General features: G+C 36.4%; 2 protein-coding genes across 2 annotated transcripts; both read left to right on the forward strand.

Annotated features, from left to right (window-relative positions):
- The first annotated feature begins 541 nt into the window (after positions 1-541).
- On the forward strand, positions 542-4,613 carry LOC121783582 (bifunctional TH2 protein, mitochondrial-like). The gene is made up of 6 exons (XM_042181697.1): positions 542-1,065; positions 1,748-1,856; positions 2,402-2,692; positions 2,796-3,210; positions 3,325-3,591; positions 3,905-4,613. Exons 1-6 carry the CDS (start codon positions 695-697, stop codon positions 4,315-4,317), a joined length of 1,866 nt encoding a protein of 621 aa, XP_042037631.1. The 5' UTR covers positions 542-694; the 3' UTR covers positions 4,318-4,613.
- Positions 4,614-17,837: 13,224 nt separating this feature from the next.
- Positions 17,838-21,268, forward strand: LOC121785131 (MDIS1-interacting receptor like kinase 1-like). Its single transcript, XM_042183501.1, has 2 exons — positions 17,838-20,589; positions 20,669-21,268. Exons 1-2 carry the CDS (start codon positions 17,949-17,951, stop codon positions 21,076-21,078), a joined length of 3,051 nt encoding a protein of 1,016 aa, XP_042039435.1. The 5' UTR covers positions 17,838-17,948; the 3' UTR covers positions 21,079-21,268.
- The last annotated feature ends 1,772 nt before the right edge of the window (positions 21,269-23,040 follow it).

Raw genomic sequence — 23,040 nt, forward strand, 5'->3', positions numbered from 1 at the left:
TATAGCCTGAGGTGCAAACGCTATCTAAGCTTTATCTCTTCCGCTTAAAATAAAAAGATTAATTATTCAAAGATCCAAATTTTAACGGTTTCAACTGAATGCTTCAGGTGTTATACGATTAATACAGTGTTAAAAAAATAGATAAATTTTAAAAATCCGATAATAACGTTTTTTCATAAAAAAAATATCTACAGCTGTTTTAGTAACAGTAACAAAAAACTGCTTAACTGACTTTGGATTAGAGTTTTGAAGGAACAATTAGAACAGCGTGAGGTGCAAAAGCTATATGTTTTCTCTAAAAATAATCAACTTCTTTCGGATAAAAATTAAATAAAAATAATTAAAATTAGATTAAAAAAAGGGTTAATTATATTTTGACTCCATACGAAAATAACAAAAAAACTGTTTAACTGACTTCGGGAAGTGGGACCACTTGTAACTGCATACCGATCTTGGGATAAATGGGCCGATTAATAAATGGGCTTTTCTGGAATATATATATATATATTAGAGCCCATCACGCCTTATTTTCATCCGCCCATTTTAAACTTTCCAATTTTCTCTCTCCAACTCTCTCCGCCACCACCGTCCACCGCCTCCTCAGCTGCAGCCGTCGCCACCAGAGGCACTAACTAGTGGAACATCCTTCTAGAGGAATAAACTCTGGAAGAATAAGGAAATCACGCTAAATTTGATGCAGAAGCTGATAAGTTCCCTCAAAACCCTATCATCGCGGCAATCGCCCAATTTCTCCACAAATCTGTTTTCCACTTCTTCTCGTTCTGTTCCTTCACCGGCGTTCGTGCAGCGTCACCGATCTTGCAAATTCGCATCGACTACCGGTGATTTTAAAACAATTACGATGGCATCGTCGGCAACGGGGAAGTTGCCGGCAGTGATAGAAGACGGCTTAGGAAAGAAGTACTGGATAAAGTTCAAGAAGGAGTGGACTGAAGCTCTTTACACTCCATTTGTGATCGCATTGGCGGCGGGAAATCTCAAGCTCGACACATTTCGCGATTATATCTCACAGGACGTGTATTTCCTGCGTGCATTTGTGAAAGCGTTAGTAATCCTAACTTCTGTGTGTTCATTTGATCTACATTTCGTATTCTTATGTTTTTTTGTCGTTAAATGTTTTTATCAGTTTTTCTTTAATAAAAGTTTATTCTATGTTGATGTTTGTTTCCTGGTATAGAATTCATATGCCTGTTTCAAGTATTATGATTTTTTTATAATTGTGCTTGAAATCGTGATAGAATTAGTGAGCAAATTAATGATAAGCGTAGGGAGAGATTCGTAGTGAGGATATTTCTTTGATATATTAGGAAATAAGCGTAGGGAGAGATTCGTAATGTGCTAACGATTTTATAGGTGTTTTATTCTTGTGAATGTTAGTTTAGTGGAATACTTCATTCTTTGGTGGGAAAATATTAGCAGTTGAAAGATTCTATTAGCTTTCTTGCAAAAGAAAATGTTCTGTTTCTGTTTCTTATTTTTTTTAAATTTTAATTTTGTTTCATAGGCTGTTAAATGGTTTTGAAGTTAATAATTTAAACTCTCTGTTTACACTTTAAGAATTTCCAGTTTAATGAAGATGATGCATGCTTGTGAAACCTATTTTAGTGGAATCTATTATAGATAAATATTTGACCTCTGTTAATAATTTGTTAATAATTTAAACTCTATGTTTAAATAGTAATCCGATATAATTTCTAATTGTAAGGGTCCAAAAGTTGTGCATCAGGTATGAAATGGCTGAGGAATGTGCTGATGATGACGATGCAAAACTTGGGATTGCTGAACTCCGAAAAAATGTTCTTAAAGAACTCAAAATGCATGATTCATCTGGTGATGTAAGTAATAATACTCTGGTCATTGTTTGTAAAATAGACCTTCTGTAAGATGAGTAGAAAACTTTTGGATTTAGTGTTTAAAATCATCACAATACTAAATCTCTCTTAATGGCATCAAGGATGTAGTGTTTAAAATTGTTTTCCAGATAGTTTTCTGGATCTATTAGATGCCTTTTGGATCTAAACTATTGACCTCTGAGGACAGAAGAAGATGAAGATTGTATGTAGATTTATTTTTATATGTCTGGAATCTTCAATATTTGTGAATTAGATCAGTAACACATTGCTTATTATGCTACTCCGTGTTTATTTCATGTCTGTGGTGGATAAAAAGAAGATTAGTCATGTGATTGGCTCTTTGGTTTGCTTCTGCTAATGCCATCTTGTTGGGTGAAATACTAGATACCCAGAAACCTGACATAATAGCTTGTGGGATGCTTTATTGGCTAAGTTTAATGACTGTAATCCATTTCGTTTGCTTCTAAGTTGACATCACTCCATTGTGTTACTGTTTTCCTAACTGTTCTCCACATTGGCCTATGCAGGTATGGGGTTTTAGTTTGCCCAAAGACATCACTCCAAATGCTGCAACTGTTAAGTATACAGATTTTTTGTTGGCAATGGCCTCGGGAAAGGTTGATGGAATAAAAGCTCCTGGTAAACTCGCTACTCCTTTTGAGAAAACAAAATTGGCAGCTTATACTATCGGTGCCATGACACCTTGTATGAGGCTTTATGCCTTTCTGGGTAAGGAGTTGCAGACACTTGTTGATCCCAATGAAGGTGTTCATCCTTACCAAAAGTGGATAGACAATTATTCTTCTGATGCTTTTCAGGTTTGTTAGCAATACTAGTTTTGCATTCAACTAAAGCAACATATGCCTTACTTCTCATTAATTATTCTGCCCCTACGGTTCTATCCCTTCTTTTTCTGTATAGGCTGCAGCTTTGCAAACAGAGGATCTCTTGGAAACATTGAGTGTATCTTTAACTGGGGAAGAGCTTGATATAATTGAAAAGCTCTATTTTCACGCTATGAAGCTTGAAATAGAGTTCTTTCTAGCCCAGCCACTTGCGCAGAAAATTGTTGTTCCACTCTCTAAAGAGCACAACCCAACAGAAAAATGTCTCTTGTTATTTTCAGATTTTGATTTGACGTGCACTGTTGTGGACTCATCAGCGATCTTGGCGGAAATAGCAATTATAACAGCTCCAAAATCAGATCAAAACCAATCTGGAACTCAACTTGCTCGGATGTCCTCAGCTGATTTAAGAAATACATGGGGAGAACTTTCCAAGGATTACACTGAAGAGTATGAACAGTGCATAGACAGCATACTGCATTCTGATAAAGGTGAGTGTTTTATCATGGTTCTCTCATGACGATAAATGTTGTCAATCTTCTAGACCTGCTACTTGGCTTGGAGTGTTGATGATAATTTTTTTTGTGATTAATTGTGCTTTGTAGAGGACAAATTCAACTATCTCGGGCTGCGTGCAGCACTTGAGAACCTTTCAGATTTTGAGAAGAAAGCAAACTTAAGAGTGATCGAGTCTGGGGTATTGAAGGGTATAAATGCTGACGACATCAAACGGGCTGGAGGACGCCTTATCCTACATGATGGCTGTACCAATTTTTTTCAGAATGCTGTTAAGAATGAAAAGTTGAACAAAAACATTAATATCCTCTCCTATTGCTGGTGTGGTGATCTAATAAGGTCTGCTTTTTCCTCAGGTAAGCCTCCTTTTCCTATCTCATTATGAAACATGAATATTGCATCCTCAAGTTTTAAGTGAACTTGTAAAACTTAAGAGTTGTCCTTACCTTTAGTGTAGGAATGTTGAACTTTCGGTTAAGTAATCTGATTTAAGAGACCTTGAATTTCATTTATGTAAGATCTTGTTTGTAATGGTGTTGTGAAACTGATTTGTATGTTATGAAGTGCTTTATATTGTTTTGTAGTATTGTCTAAGATTAGGATGGAATTTCTTCATTATTCTTTGAGGGTTACACTGTTACACTAATTTGGTCTAACCTCCTCATGCAGTTGGTTTAGACGATGGTACTATACATGCAAATGAGTTGGTCTTTGAAGACTCAATATCCACGGGTGAGATTGTTAAGAAGATTGAGTCTCCCATAGACAAAGTTCAAGTGTTTACTAAAATACTGCAGAACAGCTGCAACGACAAAAAGACCCTGACCATCTATATTGGAGATTCAGTGGGTGACTTGCTTTGCTTGCTCGAAGCAGATGTGGGAATCGTGATAGGTTCAAGTGCCAGCCTTAGAAGAGTGGGAAATCATTTCGGCGTTTCTTTTGTTCCCCTTTTCCCATCTCTGGTGGCGAAACAGAAACAAGTAAGTGATGAAAGCATGCCTGGGTGGAAGGGTCTTTCCGGAGTTCTCTACACAGTATCAAGCTGGACAGAGATCCATTCTTTCATTCTCGGGGTGTAGAAGCTCTTCCCGTCTCGGATACACTGCACTGGATGTTTTGGAGTGATGTCTATATAGAGATATACATACAAGCTTGGTGGCTGTTTTTGTTGTGGGCCACACATATGATCATCAGCTTTGTTGTTCCCTTTGTTTTTACTAGAGGGTCTTCAGCTCAACAATCATTTCTCTTCTTTAGCCAAACAATTATAAACTGTGAATGCAATTCTTTTGGCTGGAGTGTTACTCAAAAGCTTTCGAAGCTCGATTGTCACCTATCTTTGGTTGAAATATTAAAATGTTCCATTCATGTTGAAGAAACTGTCAGCTTTTCTATATTTTACACTCATGCGCATTTTATATTTTGTATGAATATGAATGTCTATGATCATTTTATATTTCACATAGGTGTACCATTCTATACAATTCCATTATACTATGATGCATTTCTAGAACTTCCAAAGCTTGTTCAACTTTTAACGTATTTAAACATGCTTCTTACATACTCTAGACGAATCAAGTTGGTGGATATTTGATTTCAATAACTTAACCATATTCCATCCTATAATAAACAAAATTTGAATTCATCTATGATATGGTATCCACTTAAGGCAAATCATTGTCGAGAAGAAATCATGATTTCCACAACATCCCATGAGATCAAAGACAAAAAAAAAACACGAAAAAGTAGTTTTGCTTGATGGAAATATGAGTTCAACTGACTCAATAAGTCACTCCAATATTTTCTTTTGTTTATTGTATGGAGATTCACAATCTTTATTTATTTTTTCTTAAATCCGTACAAAATGTGTCATTATCTGTAACCAGTTTCAAATTTTCATAAATCCTAGAATCGGAACCGGGACTGGGACCGGAACCGATGTGTAATTTTAATCCGAATTTATTTAAAATTTTAATTAATTCAATTCTAATAAAATAATAATCCAACATCTGGAAATATAATAAATAATACCTAAAAATTCAAATGACTACACAAAAAATACAAACCAACAATACAATAATATTCATATATGGGTAAGACTGATGCCAAGTGTAGTAGGTCGGGATAGTTTATGTTGGCAATTCTTTTATAAAAAAAGGAGTTCTAAAAATTAGCATTACTTTTAAAAGGTGTTTTAAAATTGAATTCCATTTCCTTTTATTTTTTGCTAAATAAATATTCAATGGAATTTCCAATACTAATTGATTTTGTAGTGACTTTTTGGTTTAATACGGAACAATTAATAAATCAATCACAAACATGTTAACATCGTATATTAAATGAATTGTTACATAAGTTTGTGATAAAGTTAAATTTCTATCATATGAGATGATATCGTATTTGTCTAGTTCTTTTGGAAATTTAAAAAAAAAAACTTATGATGTTCTACTCATAATAATTAGTAAATAAAAAAATGGATTGAGGTAATAATTGTAGATTCAAAGCATCAAGGTTTAAACATTTTAAATACTTCAGAAAACAGAGCTCACAAATTTAACATTGTTTAAATTTTAAAATCATTCAATGTATTAAATTATTTTATTTCAATTCAATCTTAATTCAATTAAGTTAGATTTAGTAATATACTCCATCCGTCCCATAAAAGATGTCACTCTTGTGGGATGACACGAGATTTTTTGAGGTTTTGTTTTGTGGTTAGGTGGAAAGAGAAAATATAATATTTATATTATTATGAGGGATAATTTTTAAAAAAAATAGAAATGTGATATCTTTAGTGGGACAAACTAAAAATGAAAGTGAGACATCATTTATGGGACGGAGGGAGTATTAAATTAAAAAAATAAAATTGAATTGTAATCCGATTCCCGGTTAGGAACCGGTCGGTTCCGGTTCTAACCGGAATCGATTTTAAATAAAAAGTTGGAACCGGTTTCCGATTCCCGATTCCTCAATTAACCGGCCAGTTTTGGTTAACCGAGAACCAGAAAAATAAAACCTAAAAAATTACATGCTTTAGCCTCCAAGTCTTGTATTCTAGAACTACATCAATTGATTAACCAAGGGAGCGCACATACTCTCCAACATGTGATCAGCTTCTGGATTTGAGCGCCTGAGCCACATTAACCAGCTACAGCTCCACCAGCACCATCCATATACCATAGTGGACCCCCCCCCCCCCCCAAGTCCTCCCCGAACCTCATGGACAACCCGAAGTCACATATCTTCAACCCGGCGCCATATACCATATCTTCAAATTTCATATCGTTACCGTATTGAAAGTTTCGGTATATCGAAATTTCGGTATGGATAATATCTATACCATTACCGTATCGAAATTTCAGCATATCGTACCGAACTTCGGTATACCTTTCTGAACCGTATATCGAAATTCGGTACGATATACCGAAATTTTATACCATTTCGAATACCCGTATACCGAAAAATATAATTTCAAAACTGAAAAATAAAACCAAAATAATATAATTTCAACACAATAGAATAAACATTGTTCACATCTCCATACATATTATTATTATAATCGATATAAACAGTATGTATCGATAATTCAATACGTATTGATTTTCGATATATTTCGTTATACGGATAATATCGATATATATTGTATATTCGATAAAAAATGGTATACCGCGGTAAGCCAAACAAATCAGAACTATCAAAGAAATCAAAGAACAACAACAAACACAAAACCCGCCACCAATCCAATTTAACGCTAGGACGCTATTGATAATGATTATTTAATTTTCATTTTCTAATCAAGTGTATTATTAGTTGGGATACTTAGAAGTTATTAATTCAATATAATTTGTGACAAAGCTCACACTAGCTAAATAGTGCAAGAATTTCATTAGCTTTAGTGAAATAAAAAATTAGAAACCCTCTTTAGGGAGAATAGTATATATATAGTGACTTATGGAATTCTTATCCAAACTTGATTAAATTTAATTAACTAGATTGCCCAACTAATTATAATAGTGCTAGCTTAGTAGTAGTATCTTTTTAATCTAAATTTTTTTCTTGATTTCCATAAAGTGAGAATTACATGTATGATTAAAAAAACTTTGGAAGCCGCCCCCATCATTATCTTTGATTGTTCTCTCTAAGAGCATACGCAATGGCGGACTTCCGCGCGAAATTCCGACGGACGTCCCGAAATTCCGTCGCGGACGTCTGCCATTAGGCGTGCCCGCCACGGATACGGAATTGGGCTAAGGACGTCGCAGGTCCGCGGCGTTAAGCGGAATTCCGCGGGGACGTCCGCCATTGCGTCAACTCCCGCGGAATTCCGCTTTATTTCTTTTTTTTGTAATGTCTATATATACCACTCGTTGAACTTCGTTTCATTTCGCACCACTTGTTTTAACAAGTTTCTCTCTCTCTAAATTTCTTTTATATAATAGTAATGGCCGGTAGTGGTAGTGGTCATCATGAAGACGTAATGACTCTGATTTGGGCACGTGTGCGGGAGGCCGCGGCAAGGGAGGAACAAGAGACCTCGGCGCAGGCGGTGCCTCGACCCATCCACCGTCGCACTATAGTACCCCGCGACCACCTCGCTGCCCACCGTCGGTTGTACGAGGACTACTTTGCGCCGGAGCCACGGTTTGGGGAGACCCTATTCCGGCGACGGTTTAGGATGCAGCGGCCGCTGTTTATGCGTATCGTTGGCGCTTTGGAGCGTCGATACGGGTATTTCAAGGTGCGGGAGGATGCAGCGGGTAAACCCAGCCGCACACCGATTCAGAAGTGCACTGCCGCACTCAGGCAGTTGGCGTACAGAGGTGCGACGGACATGTTCGACGAGTACCTCCACATCGGCGAGTCGACAGCCCGCGACTGCCTGAAGTATTTTTGTCACGGCGTTAGGGAGATATTCGGGGATATGTATCTTCGGAAGCCTACCCCCGAAGATTGTCAGGCTCTGCTGGATATGCACGGGGCTCAGCACGGCTTCCCGGGGATGCTGGGCAACACAGATTGTATGCACTGGGAATGGAAGAACTGCCCCGCTCCATGGAAAGGGATGTACACTACCGGTTTCAAGGCCAAGAATCCTACGATGATTCTTGAAGCGGTAGCTGACTACCGGTTGTGGATATGGCATGCCTATTTTGGAGTAGCCGGGTCGAACAACGACATCAACGTCCTCCAGTCGTCGCCCTTTTCAACGACCAGTGCATGGGCGTCGGTCCGGCCGTCAACTTCGTCGCCAACGGCAACCAGCACAACATGGGCTATTATTTGGCGGATGGAATATACCCAATGTGGCCCGTCTTTGTGAAGACGATCAGATGCCCAACGGATGCGAAGAAGGTATACTTTGCGCAACGTCATGAGGCAGCGCGCAAGGATGTGGAGCGGGCATTTGGTGTGCTCCGGGCTCGATGGGCGGCAGTGAAGGATCCATCACTGCTGTGGTACGTTGACAGCGTCGCCGACATCATGTACGCATGTATTATCATGCACAACATGATCGTCGAAGATGAAGGTCCAGCACTGACCGATTGGACCAATGATGATGCTGATGCTGCGGGTCCAAGCCACGGCGTGGCCACTAGCAATGTAGGCATGGGGATTCCCCATGACGACGTCGATCGAGTCCGTGCATTTGCAGGCATTTGGTGTGCTCCGGGCTCGATGGGCGGCAGTGAAGGATCCATCACTGCTGTGGTACGTTGACAGCGTCGCCGACATCATGTACGCATGTATTATCATGCACAACATGATCGTCGAAGATGAAGGTCCAGCACTGACCGATTGGACCAATGATGATGCTGATGCTGCGGGTCCAAGCCACGGTGGCCACTAGCAATGTACGCATGGGGATTCCCCATGACGACGTCGATCGAGTCCGTGCATTTGCAGACATGTACCAAAAACAAGCCAACGTTCGACTCCAGAACGATATTATTGAAGAAGTGTGGCAGCGTAGGGGTCGTCGTTGATGTAGTTTTTAATTATTGAAATGTAATTTTTTTTATTTGGTGAAATGTACTTTTCTTATTTTAATAGAATTTTTTCCTTATTTTCGTCGAAATTTTAATTACGTAAATTGTTTACTTCCGGAAATTGTTTAATTTGTGAAATTTTGATTTTTTTTAATGTGGGAATTCTGTCGGGAATTCCGCAGGGGAATTCCGCCACTGTGCAGTGGGAAGTCCGTATGACGTGGTAGTACAATGAGAAGTCCTTATGACATGGCAGGAGGTGTTTTTAGGAATTCCGCCGGGACATCCGCACCACTGCGGATGCCCTAAGCTAGTGTTTGGCCAATAATATTTTTCTAATCATTCCTTTGTTTTTATTACCCATTTAAATTAGTGTTTGACAAACAATTTTTCATGGGCTTCCCTCATTTTTCCACTTCAATGCCCTCGCCCCCTTTAGTTCTAAAAAAGGTTCCTTGCACTTAAACAAAGAACAAATTATTTGATTTCGTAGCCTCCCTTACTAATTAAGATGGAAATGTGTATTAGGGCAAATGAAAAAAATACTATTACTCCATCCATTTCATAAAAAAAATATGTGCACTTTCTATTTCCGTCCGTCCCATAAAATATGGATATTTTTATTTATGGAAAGTTGTCATCAACTCATTATGATCCACCATTACAACTCATTAAACACTAATAATAATATGGGTTTCACTATCCACTAATACTACTTTAACTACTATTCTCTTCCTCTCTTGTATTTTACCAATTGTGCATTATTTCTCGTGTCATTTCAAATGCACATATTTATATGGGACAATGAGAGTATTAACAAAATGGTCAAATTCTAGTATGTTCTGCAATTTTAAAAATTAATCAAAAAAATCATGAAGTGCGAATCTGCTAGCAATTACTTCCTCCGTCCGCGAATAGGATTCTCGTTTTTTTTCATTTTAGTCTGTCTGCAAATAGGAGTCCCGGTTCACTTTTACCATAAATGGTAGTACGGTCTCACATTCCACTAAGTCATTTCACTCACATATTATTTAAAACTAATATATACAAGTAGGACTCATATTCCACTAATTTTTTCCATCCAATTTTTTTATCATTTCTTAAAACCCGTGCCGCCAAGAAATGAGACTCCTAATGGCGGATGGAGGGAGTATCTCACAATGAGAAACTTTAGTGACATTGTATTTATATAATCAGTTAAATAATGTCGCGTACTCATAAATAAAATATCGCTTTTTTCGGCTAAGTTTTAAAGTTGCAGGCATACCAAAATTTGAGTAAACTTTATGGTTTTTCCTACAAATGCAAATGTGTGATCTTTATTACTCCCTCCATCCCCGATTAAGAATCACTCTTTTCCATATCGATCCGTCCCCGATTAAGAGTCACTCTTCCTACTTATTATATTTGGACATCAAAAATACCCTAATTGTTGGCAAAATTTACACAAAATGCCATTATTTACATTTAAAAAAAAAAAGAAATGGAAATGGAAACAGCAGTCAACTCTCGATACTCTCTCTCATTCACTCTCACTCTCGATTCTCTCTCTCTCATTCATTCTCTCACTCTCGATTCCTCCGCCTCACTCACTCCCCCTCCGCCTCCCTCCGCCTCGATGGACACTATCGTCCCTGAAACACCGCCCGACTGGGTTGACGACGACGAAATTGGTCGTGGGTTCGGGGTTCACGGTGTTCCACCGTTCATAGGCGACGACGGGGCTGAAGGTCTGACACCCCCGATTTGTTCTTTTACGGATCTGAAACTGAAACTCCGTCCAAGGGTTTCAACGGATCTGAAACTGAAGCTCCGTCTAAGGGTTTCGACGGATCTGAAACTGCAGATCCGTCCGAGGGCTTCTACGGTTCTGAAACTCTACCTCTGTCCCCATTAATCGACGGATCTGAAACTTTACCTCCGGCTGTGGTGTTTGACGAATCTGAAACTCAGCCTCCGTCGCAGCCGTTTGACTGGTCGGAGACCAAGCCGCCTTCACATCCTGTGAATTGGGGGGAAAGTGAAACACCTTCCATGGAATTTATTTAATCACTACACCATTATCTCTTTATCCAAAATTTATTTGCACATTGAATAGTTCAAACAAATTTACTACACAAAAAGTTAAAGAGGTCCCACATTCCACTACCTAACTCAATTTATTACACCACACATTCAAACACTTCCTTAAAACCCGTGTCCGGTCAAATAGTGACTCCTAATTGGGGACGGAGGGAGTATTATTTTGCTTTTCCTATCCAATCTCTTTGAAGCTGTCGACCTTTGTTTATTTCCCTATGTACTAAGCAAAATCATTCATTCTCCCATATTATAAGTACCATTATCAAGTCCTTTTAAACCTCTCACCCCTCTCTCTCCTCTCTATCTCCTCTCTCTCTCTCACACACACACACACTTCTTGTTGTTATTCTTCTTGGCTATTTTCAGGTGGAAGACATGTCGGAGACGGAGACGGAGACGGTGACGTCGGGGCGGTTTCGCAGGCATTGCTTAAGAGAGAGAAAAGTATGCAACATGTTACATGAGAATCAATTGCCTCCAAGGGGTTGAGTTTTCTTGAAATATGATAGAGAGAAAAATGCAACCTCTAGGCAAGTCTGCTGCTTGGCTGAAATTTAAAGTTTTTTTTGGCTTTTTTGACCTAAGTTTTTCTTTGTTTTTATTTCCTTTTATTTTCCAATGGCTAGTTGGGATTGGCCAAACATGGTGGGAGAAGAATAAAATCTTTAGTTGTCTGAAGATTCCCAAGCTAGATTGACCATTTCTCAATGTTCTTTTCAACATAAAATCCAATTTTTTTTCCGTTTTCATTGACAGTTTAACTTTTATTAAAGTTCTTGTTTTTCCGTAGGTTTAAATTCTCCTTGTAATAATCATGTCATCCTTTGGGATTTAGATTCATGGATCGTTTAATTTGGTGTTTTTTTTGCTAAAACATGTGTAACTTTTATCCATTTATTATCAAGTTAAAATGGTGACTTGTTCATGATTCATACTATGAAAGAATTAAATATTTATATTTCAAAGATTTCCGGAATATGAAGATTACTCTCGTGAGTTTGATTGACACAACGATTTTGGATTAACAATTAGTTATTTACAATAGAAAATTATTATTTTCTCAATGTATTCAAATAAAATTTTCCCATTCTTAGATAGCAATTAATCAATCAATTAGTACGATAAGAGAGAAGTTAACTAAATAAAAAGACAATAAAATTTGTTAATCAGGTAAGACGTGATCTCATGATGACAAATTGACAATAATTGATGAGTCATATAAATAATTAATTGCATGACCGAATTTCTTCACTATAGCTAATAGTAATGTGTCTTGTTTTGAAATTTTAATCACCACTAAAAAGGGTTAATTAATTAGGACGCCAACTAATAACAGTCCTTATACCTTAATTCGTGGTGTTTAAGAAAGCAATTATGATGAATCACTGAACCATCGATCACCTAATATAATTATTAAACAAGTAATTAAATTCTTATTAGCAAATTTATCTCGTTTATATGTAATAATCGAAATTGTAAATTTTCTATTGGTTTAAGATTATTGAATAATTGTATAAGAAAAATATGGATGGATAAATGAACTTTTTAGCTGGCGCTTTCAAACAGTAATCTCCACTAATCAAATTCAACACCTTGTAATTTTTTGGCCTAATCTTTGCTTTATGTGTTGTCGGTCTTTGTTTTTAGCTACTTGCAGTTGCCACGTGTCTCCAGCCAATTCGTGCCAATAAAACCTTTTTTTGGAAATTTGTTTATTCACATTATCACAAAAGATGATCAATATTCAATAATATTTTGTAGTCCGTAGTAATCTAAAGCTCTGATTTATTATTTTGGCCAATTCCAATTTGTAAAGAACTATTATTATTATTATTATTATTATTATTATTATTATTATTATTATTATTATTATTATTATTATTATTATTATTATTATTATTATTAATGAATACATATACTTTAGATGTTGCTATTGAATTCAAACCATGAACTTTTCATGTTGAAACTTGTTGTTGTGATAAATATAGCTTACTACATAAATTAATTGGGCTAGTCCAGACTCAAATGAACATGATTTACATAAAAGGTCTATATGTGAGATCAGCCCCAACAGTCTTGTTATTTCAAGCAAAATGATAAAGCAGCAACAAAATGGAAGATGAGGACAAATGTTGGAAAAATAAATAATAACTACAGACAACCAGTGATTGGGAATAATATGTAATCTTGTACTCCCTCCGTCCACCATTAGGAGTCTCATTTCTTGGCGGCACGAGTTTTAAAAAAAGTTAAGAAAAGTGGGTGGAAAAAAGTTAGTGGAATAGGGGTCTCACTTGTATATATTGGTTTTAAATGAAATGTGAGTGGAATGAGTGAGTGGAAGGTGGGACTCTGTTACCATTTATGGTAAAAGTGAACCGGGACTCCTATTCGCAGAGGACTAAAATGGAAAAACGGGACTCCTATTCGCGGACGAAGGGAGCATAGCTTAAATTATTTTCAGTACTATCAAGTATATATAATTGAGATTCCCAGATTCCTCTCTCTATTTTATTTTATGGCCAACAATCATGTCATGGTGATTGATCTATTGAATGTTTTTAATAATTTAACAAATTACAAGTCTGTGAAATTTAATAATTTTTCCAAAAGAAACAAAAAGAGGAGAGAAATCCAATTAATATTATAGCAATTATTATCTTAATCACAAACTTATTATATAAACTACTAAAAACGACATAATTACACACTAATTTCTCTAGCGCGCTAGCCCAAGTCTTAAGCGATAAATACTAACAAAAAGTATCACTTTTGATAATATAAAGGTACCCTAAGTCCATTAAATGAAAAAAATATTAAAAAAATATATATAATAAAGTGGCATTAATTAAACCCACCTCTAATGATGAAATATGAAATGTGATTACTTGATACGTTTAAGCATGTGGACACCTCATTTAGACTCATAAGTAGATCTTTCTTTACATCATAAAAATTTTATTCTATACTATCATAATTCTTGTATAATGATTATAAAGATGGAATTTTTTTTACTTCTTTTATGTATTTTAGAATTTAGCTGTGGTTAATAGTATATAAATTAGGAATATTCTTAGACATGCCAATATATAATAACAGGTATTCAATTGTTGAGATCGATTGACAAAAACGATAATGTTGATTGCAATGTAAATACAATATTACCCTCATTGGCTTCCATTAATTATAGTGTAAATATCGATAACTAACGTCAATTCTACATAGCATTCATTATCATTATTACTATTATTATGAAAATTATGCTGACTACATTTTACAAAAAATGTTTATATCCCAAATTATCGATTTTGTAAAAAAAAATTAGTACTATGATTTAAGTTTTTGAAGAGGGGTAAATATGTAAAAGCGGTGCTGGTGTAGCTTCAATTCACATGGTGTCCAGCCCTTTTTCGACTTTTAGTGTTTGTTTATTTATTAGCAACTTATATCAATAAATTAAATTTTGTACTGTTTTCCTAATTTTAAATTCATGCAAAGATACAACGTTACAGATGGGGTGCATGTTATTTTCCAAGTGATATTATTGAAATAGGATGGGGGGTGGGTGGGGTCCACACCCCTCATTAATCATTGATATGGTTTTACTTTTATTTTCTTTTAAATAAAAATCGATCACAGTCTATTTCGACTCGTTAAATTATATTGATCACAATTTATATATTCATATTTGTATTTAGGACTTGTCAATTTCAGAGTCGTTGTTCTATCAAATTGGCCAACGTGTGCATGGAAATTGAAAGATTGTGACACTCAAAATAATGTTCAATGTTGAAAGATTGTGACTATGGAAGTGGGATTGATTAATATCTAGTACTCCCTCCGTCCCGTGCTACTCGCACGTTTGCTTTTCGGCTCGTCACAAAGTCATTACACTATTTATAATTTAAGTTAGAATTAATGCATTTAATTAATATGTTAGTTTAAGTTAAGAGCTCTTTTATTAAGTGATGTCTCATTACACCTAAAATTCTTTTTTAATTACACAAAAAAATCAATCCCAAATTTACGGCCTAAAATGAAAAGTGCGAGTAGCATGGGACGGAGGGAGTATTTATTATAAATACTTGAATATTCTACTGTTAGTATTTATATATTTAAAACCCAACATAATTAGTTGCACCTTCGAAATTTGAATAGTGATTTTTAAAAAATCCTCAAATTTTCTATGATGATTTTTTTTTTCTAATAAATATCATGCTAGGTTGGAACACATGTAATTTTTCAGTAATGTGAGTGAATAGTGATACAAATGTATTAATGTGACAACGTGAATGATTAAACAATGTTGTTTTTAGCTTAAAAAACTAAAAATTTAAATAAAACATATTTATTAAGATATGAAGCGCGAGTCAAACTAGAAATAATTCATTTTTTCATGTCATTATTTATCCATTCGAATATTTAAATTAAAACAAAAAAAATCATATGTTCATTTTTCTAGAGAGATAGAAAGAATAGCATTGACAGCTCCACTTAATGAAAGAACCTTGACATCCCACATGATAGTAGTTCATACATGAACAGTTTTCTCTTGACAACCACAAAACAAGAAACATTATCTTTTAAGGGTACAGACAGTTTTAAAATAAAAATAAATAATTATTTGTACTTTATGTGCGATTAAGATTCTAAATATTCGTTAATCTTGTTTGAGTTGACCAAATTAGGCAATAATATTCAATTAGCAGCACTGTCACTTCATTAAACACATTCCTTCCATGTTTTAATGTCGGAAGAAATGTGCAATAGTCCAAATGGTTAGAGTCATTTGTAGCAAGATTAGTAGCTGGTTAGAATCCCAAGACCTCACGAACTCAATTAAACTAATCCAATCACTACTTAATCATTAGATTTATAGTTAATAGTAATTCCAAACAAAGAAAATCCACACACATGCAAAAAGGGTCCCATCTCTTTTTCCTTTTTTCTTTTAAATTTTTTTAAAAAAATTTAACCAAGAGAAATTGAAGGCTACTTCGTCCCTTAAATTTTGTCACATTTTTTCATTTCCTTTCGTCCCACAAAATTTGTCACATTTCACATTTTACCATTTTGGTAGTGATCTCATATTCCACTAACTCATTTCAATTCACATTTTATTATAAAACTAATATTCCATCCGTCCCACTTAAAATGAAACATTTGGGAATCGGCACGAGATTTTATGTAGTGTTGTTTTGTGAGTTAATGAAGAGAGTGTAAGAGCGATGAAAAAGTAGAGATATAGTTGTTTTTATTTTAGGAAACGTTTCATTTTTAATGGGACAAACAAAAAAGGAAAACGTTTCATTTTTAATAGGACAGATGGAGCATATAAAAGTATGACTCACTCTCCACTAATTTTTTCAACTCACTTTCCATTATATTTCTTAAAATTCGTATCTAGTCAAAGTGTGACAAAATTTAAGGGACGGATGGAGTATTATTCACCGTTGTGTTGTTTTAAGTGCGTTGCTTGTTTTAGTAACTCTCTTCTCACTTTGTTAATGGTTTGAATATTTTGTGTTGCAATTATCGAAAAACAAACTATCAAATCTAATGAGATAAAAAATAAAAAACAACCAATACCCAAAAAATAGAAGGTTTAGGGGGATCTCTAGCACCCCCACATTTTTTCCACAATATTTTTGTATTATTTTATAATTATTTTAATTTAGCATCCTTTGTTAGGAAATTCGATTTTAGCCTTTCCTAAACTATTTTTTGTGTCCACTCAATATCATGCTAATACAAATTTCATTTGAAAATCATACACGACAGACTCGACCTACTAGTGGGACATTTTAGTTATTATTATTTTATTATTATTAATGTGGTAAATTCAACTACATTATTCACTGTCCATTCCATACAAATCTCGTTTGTATTCAACATCCACCCTCTCTATCGCATTTATAGTGATATTTTTTTGGAATGTCTTATTTAAGTGACACATTTAACAAAAATGATAGTCTCTGTAATTTATTCTCTTATACTATATAGATGTGATCCGTTGCTAACTTTCTTAAGTTGCTAACTCTACTAACTCATCAATATAATGTATTAAAAATGTCAATACGATGACATTGAAATGCTAACATAAACGTAGTTGATATTTTTATACACTATGTTGACATTAATATTTAAAATGTAAACACAAATTTGTGTTAATATTTTAATGGGATTGTGTTGATATTTTTAATACAATGGGTTAATAAGTTAGCAAGTTACCGATTTAAGAAAAATTATCATTATAACACACCCCCACTATATTCTACAGTTTTAAATAATTAAAAATATATTAAATCATGTATCCAATAAGAAATGTATAGATCCTATTGGCACAATGGGATAAATTGAAGTAGTAAATCATGTGAGACAGATTCGACCTCGTAGATTAGCTTCAACACTTTCATCACCCACTTGATCAATTAGGCCACTCTAAAAAAGCACAAGGGCCCCACACTCTAGGTAATAATTGTACTACTAACTAACTGGTTAACCAATCATTGATTCAGCTTTGTTCATATACACATCTTCCTGTCCATCATCACCACCACCACCACCCTTCTTGCAAGAACCTATAATGGTGCAAGAAAACTGAAAAAACCAAACCTTAATCAAATCAAAAAACAAAAAAAATGAGGCCTCACCTCCTCTTCCCCTTCTTCCTCTACTGTTCCATTGCTTTCCATTCTGTTCTTTCCATCAATCAGCTCTCATCTCTCCTACAAATCAAATCCACCCTCATTGATCCACTCAACAATCTGCAAAACTGGCAAGAAAACTCCACAGATTCAGACAAATCCACCTCCCCACATTGCCGTTGGGCCGGCATCCTCTGCAGCCGAGACTGCCTTGTGGTGAGGCTGGACTTGTCCAGCATGAACCTCAGTGGCATCGTCTCTGATCACATTCAAGATTTGAGCAGCCTTGTGGAGCTCAATCTCTCGAACAACTCGTTTTCGAGTGAGCTCCCGAGGGTTTTAGGCAATCTGACCTCACTCAAAAGCATTGATCTGAGCCAGAACAGCTTTGTTGGAAGGTTCCCTTCTGGGCTTGGGGCCTTCCCTGGGCTGGAGATGGTTAACGCGTCGAGCAACAATTTCGAAGGGCGGATCCCGGATGATCTAGGCAATGCATCTTCTTTGGAGAGTTTGGATTTTAGGGGGAGTTTCTTTGAAGGCTCAATTCCTTCATCTTTCAAGAATTTGAAGAGGATGAGGTTTTTAGGCCTTTCGGGGAATAACTTGACTGGGAGGATCCCGGTCGAGTTAGGCCAGATGGAGTCGTTGGAGACAATGATCATCGGATACAACGAGTTTGAGGGTGGGATTCCTAAGGAGTTTGGTGATTTGAGGAATCTTGAGTATCTTGATTTGGCTGTGGGGACTTTGGGTGGTGAGATTCCTAAGGAGTTGGGGAAGTTGAAGAGGCTGACAACTGTTTACTTGTATCAGAATAGGTTTGAAGGGAAGATTCCTTCTGAGATTGGGGGGTTAGATTCTTTGGTGTTTCTTGATTTGTCAGACAACAGGTTTTCAGGTGAGATTCCCTATGAGGTGGCAGGGCTTGAGAATCTCAAGCTGCTGAATCTCATGTGTAATAACTTGAGTGGCTTGATTCCTCCAAAGATTGGTGAGCTGAGGAATCTTGAGGTTCTTGAGCTGTGGAGGAACTCTTTGGAGGGATCTCTGCCTTTGAATCTTGGGAGAGATTCCCCCTTGCAATGGCTTGATGTTTCATCAAACAATTTGTCTGGTGAGATTCCACCTAGCTTGTGTGAGTTGGGGAATCTCACTAAGCTTATTCTGTTTAACAACTCCTTCTCGGGTCCAATTCCCGCGAGCTTGGCTAGCTGCTCGTCTCTTGTTCGTGTCAGGATTCACAACAATCGCCTCTCGGGACCCATCCCTTTAGGCTTCGGAACTCTGCCTCGGCTGCAGAGGCTGGAGGTGGCCACCAACAATTTGAGTGGTGAAATCCCTCGAGATTTTGCTCTTTCTACATCCCTCTCCTTTGTGGATGTCTCGAGGAATCGCCTTGATTTGTCGTTACCCTCGAGCATTCTCTCCGTTGGGACTCTCCAGACGTTCATGGCGGCCTCAAACAGCTTGGTGGGAGAGATCCCTGATGAGTTCCAAGGCTGCCCTTCTCTGTCCGTTCTTGATTTGTCTTTCAACCGTTTCTCCGGGGTGATTCCAAAGGGCGTTGCTTCGTGTCGAAAACTGGTGACTTTAAATCTCAGAAGCAATGAGTTGAGTGGAGAAATCCCAAGGGCAATAGCCACAATGCCAACACTCTCAGTTCTTGATTTATCCAACAACTCTCTGGTTGGGAGGATACCTCAGGACTTTGGCAGCTCACCGGCTCTTGAAACGCTCAACGTATCGTACAACAAGCTCGTGGGGCCAGTCCCGAGCAACGGGATCTTGATGACGATCAATCCGGACGATCTGGCTGGCAATGCCGGTTTGTGTGGTGCAATACTCCCACCTTGCTCACAAGGCTCAATTAGGCCTCCTGGGCATAGTAAGGCTCATGTGAAGCACATTGTGGTAGGATTTTCCGTCGGAATTGCTGCGATTTTTGCTGCGGGAATCCTCGTTTTCGCGGTGAGGCAGGTGTACAGGAAGTGGTACCTATGCAGCAGCAGCTCATTCACAGATTTGTTCAAGAAAAGCAGCTCAGAATGGCCTTGGAGGCTTGTGGCATTTCAAAGGCTGCATTTCACAAGTGCTGAGATCTTGTCTTGCATAAAGGAGTCGAACGTGGTGGGCGTGGGCGGGACGGGGATCGTGTACAAGGCCGAGACGCAGAGGCCTCACACTGCTATAGCAGTGAAGAAGCTGTGGAGATCAGAAGCAAGTGATGTGGAAAGTGGAGATGAACTCTTTGCTGAGGTGAATATCTTGGGAAAATTGAGGCATAGGAACATAGTTAGATTGCTCGGGTATCTCCACAACGAGGCGGATGTGATGATGCTGTACGAATACATGCCTAACGGGAGCCTTGGGGCTGCATTACACGGGAAGGAAGCCGGGAGGTTCTTGGTGGATTGGGTTTCTAGATACAATGTTGCTCTTGGTGTAGCACAGGGACTTGCGTATCTTCACCACGACTGCCACCCTCCGATCATCCACAGAGACGTGAAGTCGAACAATATCTTGCTAGACTCTGATTTTGAGGCAAGGATTGCTGATTTTGGCCTTGCAAGGACAATGCTGCACCAGAATGAGACTGTTTCCATGGTGGCTGGATCATATGGTTACATTGCACCGGGTAATTTCCCTCCCTTCGTCTTTAAAAAGCCTGTTTCTTGATATAAAACGCGCGTTTCTGATCTGTTTTCTTCGTGTAGAGTATGGTTACACACTCAAGGTTGATGAGAAGAGTGACATATACAGCTATGGAGTAGTGCTGCTCGAGCTCTTGACCGGGAGGGCTCCTTTGGACCCTTCTTTTGGGGAGTTGATTGACATTGTCGAATGGGTGAGACGAGAAGTGAAGAGTAAGGCGAAATCCGAGGCTGCGTTGGATCCGGACATTGCAGGGCAGTGTAGGCATGTGCAAGAAGAGATGATTCTTGTGCTCAAGATTGCACTTTTGTGCACTGCTAAGCTGCCCAAGGAGAGGCCCTCGATGAGGGACGTTGTGATGATGCTCGGGGAGGCGAAGCCGAGGAGGAAGAGCATATGCCAGAGGTGGGGATATGGTGAGAACAAGGAGAAAATGATATTTGCACATTCACCAGTTATAGGGCAATTGTAGTTGAGAGATTGAACTTCTTGAGTTTGTTTTGGATGCTTTTGAAGTTTGGTTGGTTAAATTTGTGTTGATAGAATTGTAAAGTTTTTTTTTTTCTTTTTTGTATGTTGTTTTTCACCCTTTTTGTGGTTGTGGTAATAAAGGGAAAGAAGCATAGTGTTTATACAATATAGATTTCCTCTTTGATTTTTGAGTAGCTTAACTATTTTTTGTGCAGGTTGGAGCTTGGTTATGTTGATAGAATTCTAAGTATATTTCTCAATTAAAAAGTGAAAATTTCTCGTGTCGTCGAAATCGAAATTGATGTGACACAAAACCACGTTGTTTTCGATAAACCAATGCCGTTTTATAAAGTGGCGTCGGTCCAAAATAACGATCTTTTGTTGCCACATCATATTTGATTTTGTCATAATATTTTTAACAATAACGAAAAATTGGAAATTATATTTTTATAGTATTTCAATTTCAAAAATGTCTTAGAAATCAATCAATAATAAAAAAAAGTTATAATTTAAATGAGAGTTAAAAGTTGTAATTTTAAAGATAATTAATCCTTAATTAAAATGTGGAGAGCAGTACAAAATTAACTCCAAATTACTGAATGTGTGAACGAACAATAGCATTACCAGAAATACAAAAATATTGATTTTTCTTATCGTCCAAAATGTAGAAAAATCCTTCACTATTTTGACGCCTTTAAATAAACCGTCGTACTTATGAATTACTACTATTTTCCATCAGTAGTTGCATTGCACATATCACCAAAAAACCCGGTTTAAAATTTTATTGATTAATTATTACTTAGTTAATTACTCTGTTAATAGAATTTATTTATTTTAACTCTACATTAAGAAAATAAATTTCATTTATTTGTAAAATACAATACTGATCTGCATATCATTTTTGCTAATAACAAGTAAAGTCATTTTAGTCTAGCATTAAAATACATAAAACATCTTACTCATAAATATTAATCTTTTTTAAAATTAAATATACAATATATTCTTTTTATATAACTTAATATACCTCTAAAACTACATTATATTATTTGATTTGTACTTATAATTAAAATGGTTTCGATCAATTAAGATTAAAACATGAACTGATAGCTTCATTAACTCACTTATCGATCAAACTTTTAAAACATGCATTGCCTATATATATCCACCAACATAAATAAACAACAACCATCCTCATCCTCATTCTCATCCTCATCGCCTTCTCTTTCTTCTCCGGTCACTATAAATGTCGCTCGCCTTTCTCCGGCCACCGAGTTGGGTGTTTGAGCCCAAATTTTCCAGGTCCCATTTAGACGTTAATTTATTGATGATTGTAATTAGCATAATTATATTATGTTTGCTGATTATTATCTTGTTTCTTTTGTAGTCAAAGGATTGCGAATGACCATCGCCAAAAAATCATATGTCACTGTTAAATCCAGCCTTACTGCAACACTAAGATGAACTGGTATCACTTTTCATTATGAACAAAACAAATAACTTGCCACATCATATTTTATTTTGTCAAAATATTTCAATTTTAGCCATGGTAAGACGATTGAAAAAAATTGAAAATTACTAAGTTTATATTCTAATTTCAAATATCATGGGATCAACCAATAGTCATCGAAAAATTATAATTTAAATTACAATTAAAAGTTGTTATTTACATGATAATTATTCCTTAATTAAAATGTGGTAAACTCTACGATGTACTGTTATTGAATAGGAACGGCGAGCAGTCCAAAATTAACTCCATATATTTGTGAATAAATAGCCATTACCAAAATTAGAAAAATCGGAGTACTGGTTTTAATGATTATCCAAAATGGATAGAATATTTTTGTAGAAAAATCCTTACTATTTGGACGCCTTTAAATAAACAATATATATATTCACTAAACAAAGGGTATAGGAAAATTAGATTTATTTAGGCCCAATTTAACAGGTTGTTGACAATTGAAAC

Source organism: Salvia splendens, chromosome 21 (genome assembly GCF_004379255.2).
Source record: "Salvia splendens isolate huo1 chromosome 21, SspV2, whole genome shotgun sequence".
NCBI lineage: Eukaryota > Viridiplantae > Streptophyta > Magnoliopsida > Lamiales > Lamiaceae > Salvia > Salvia splendens.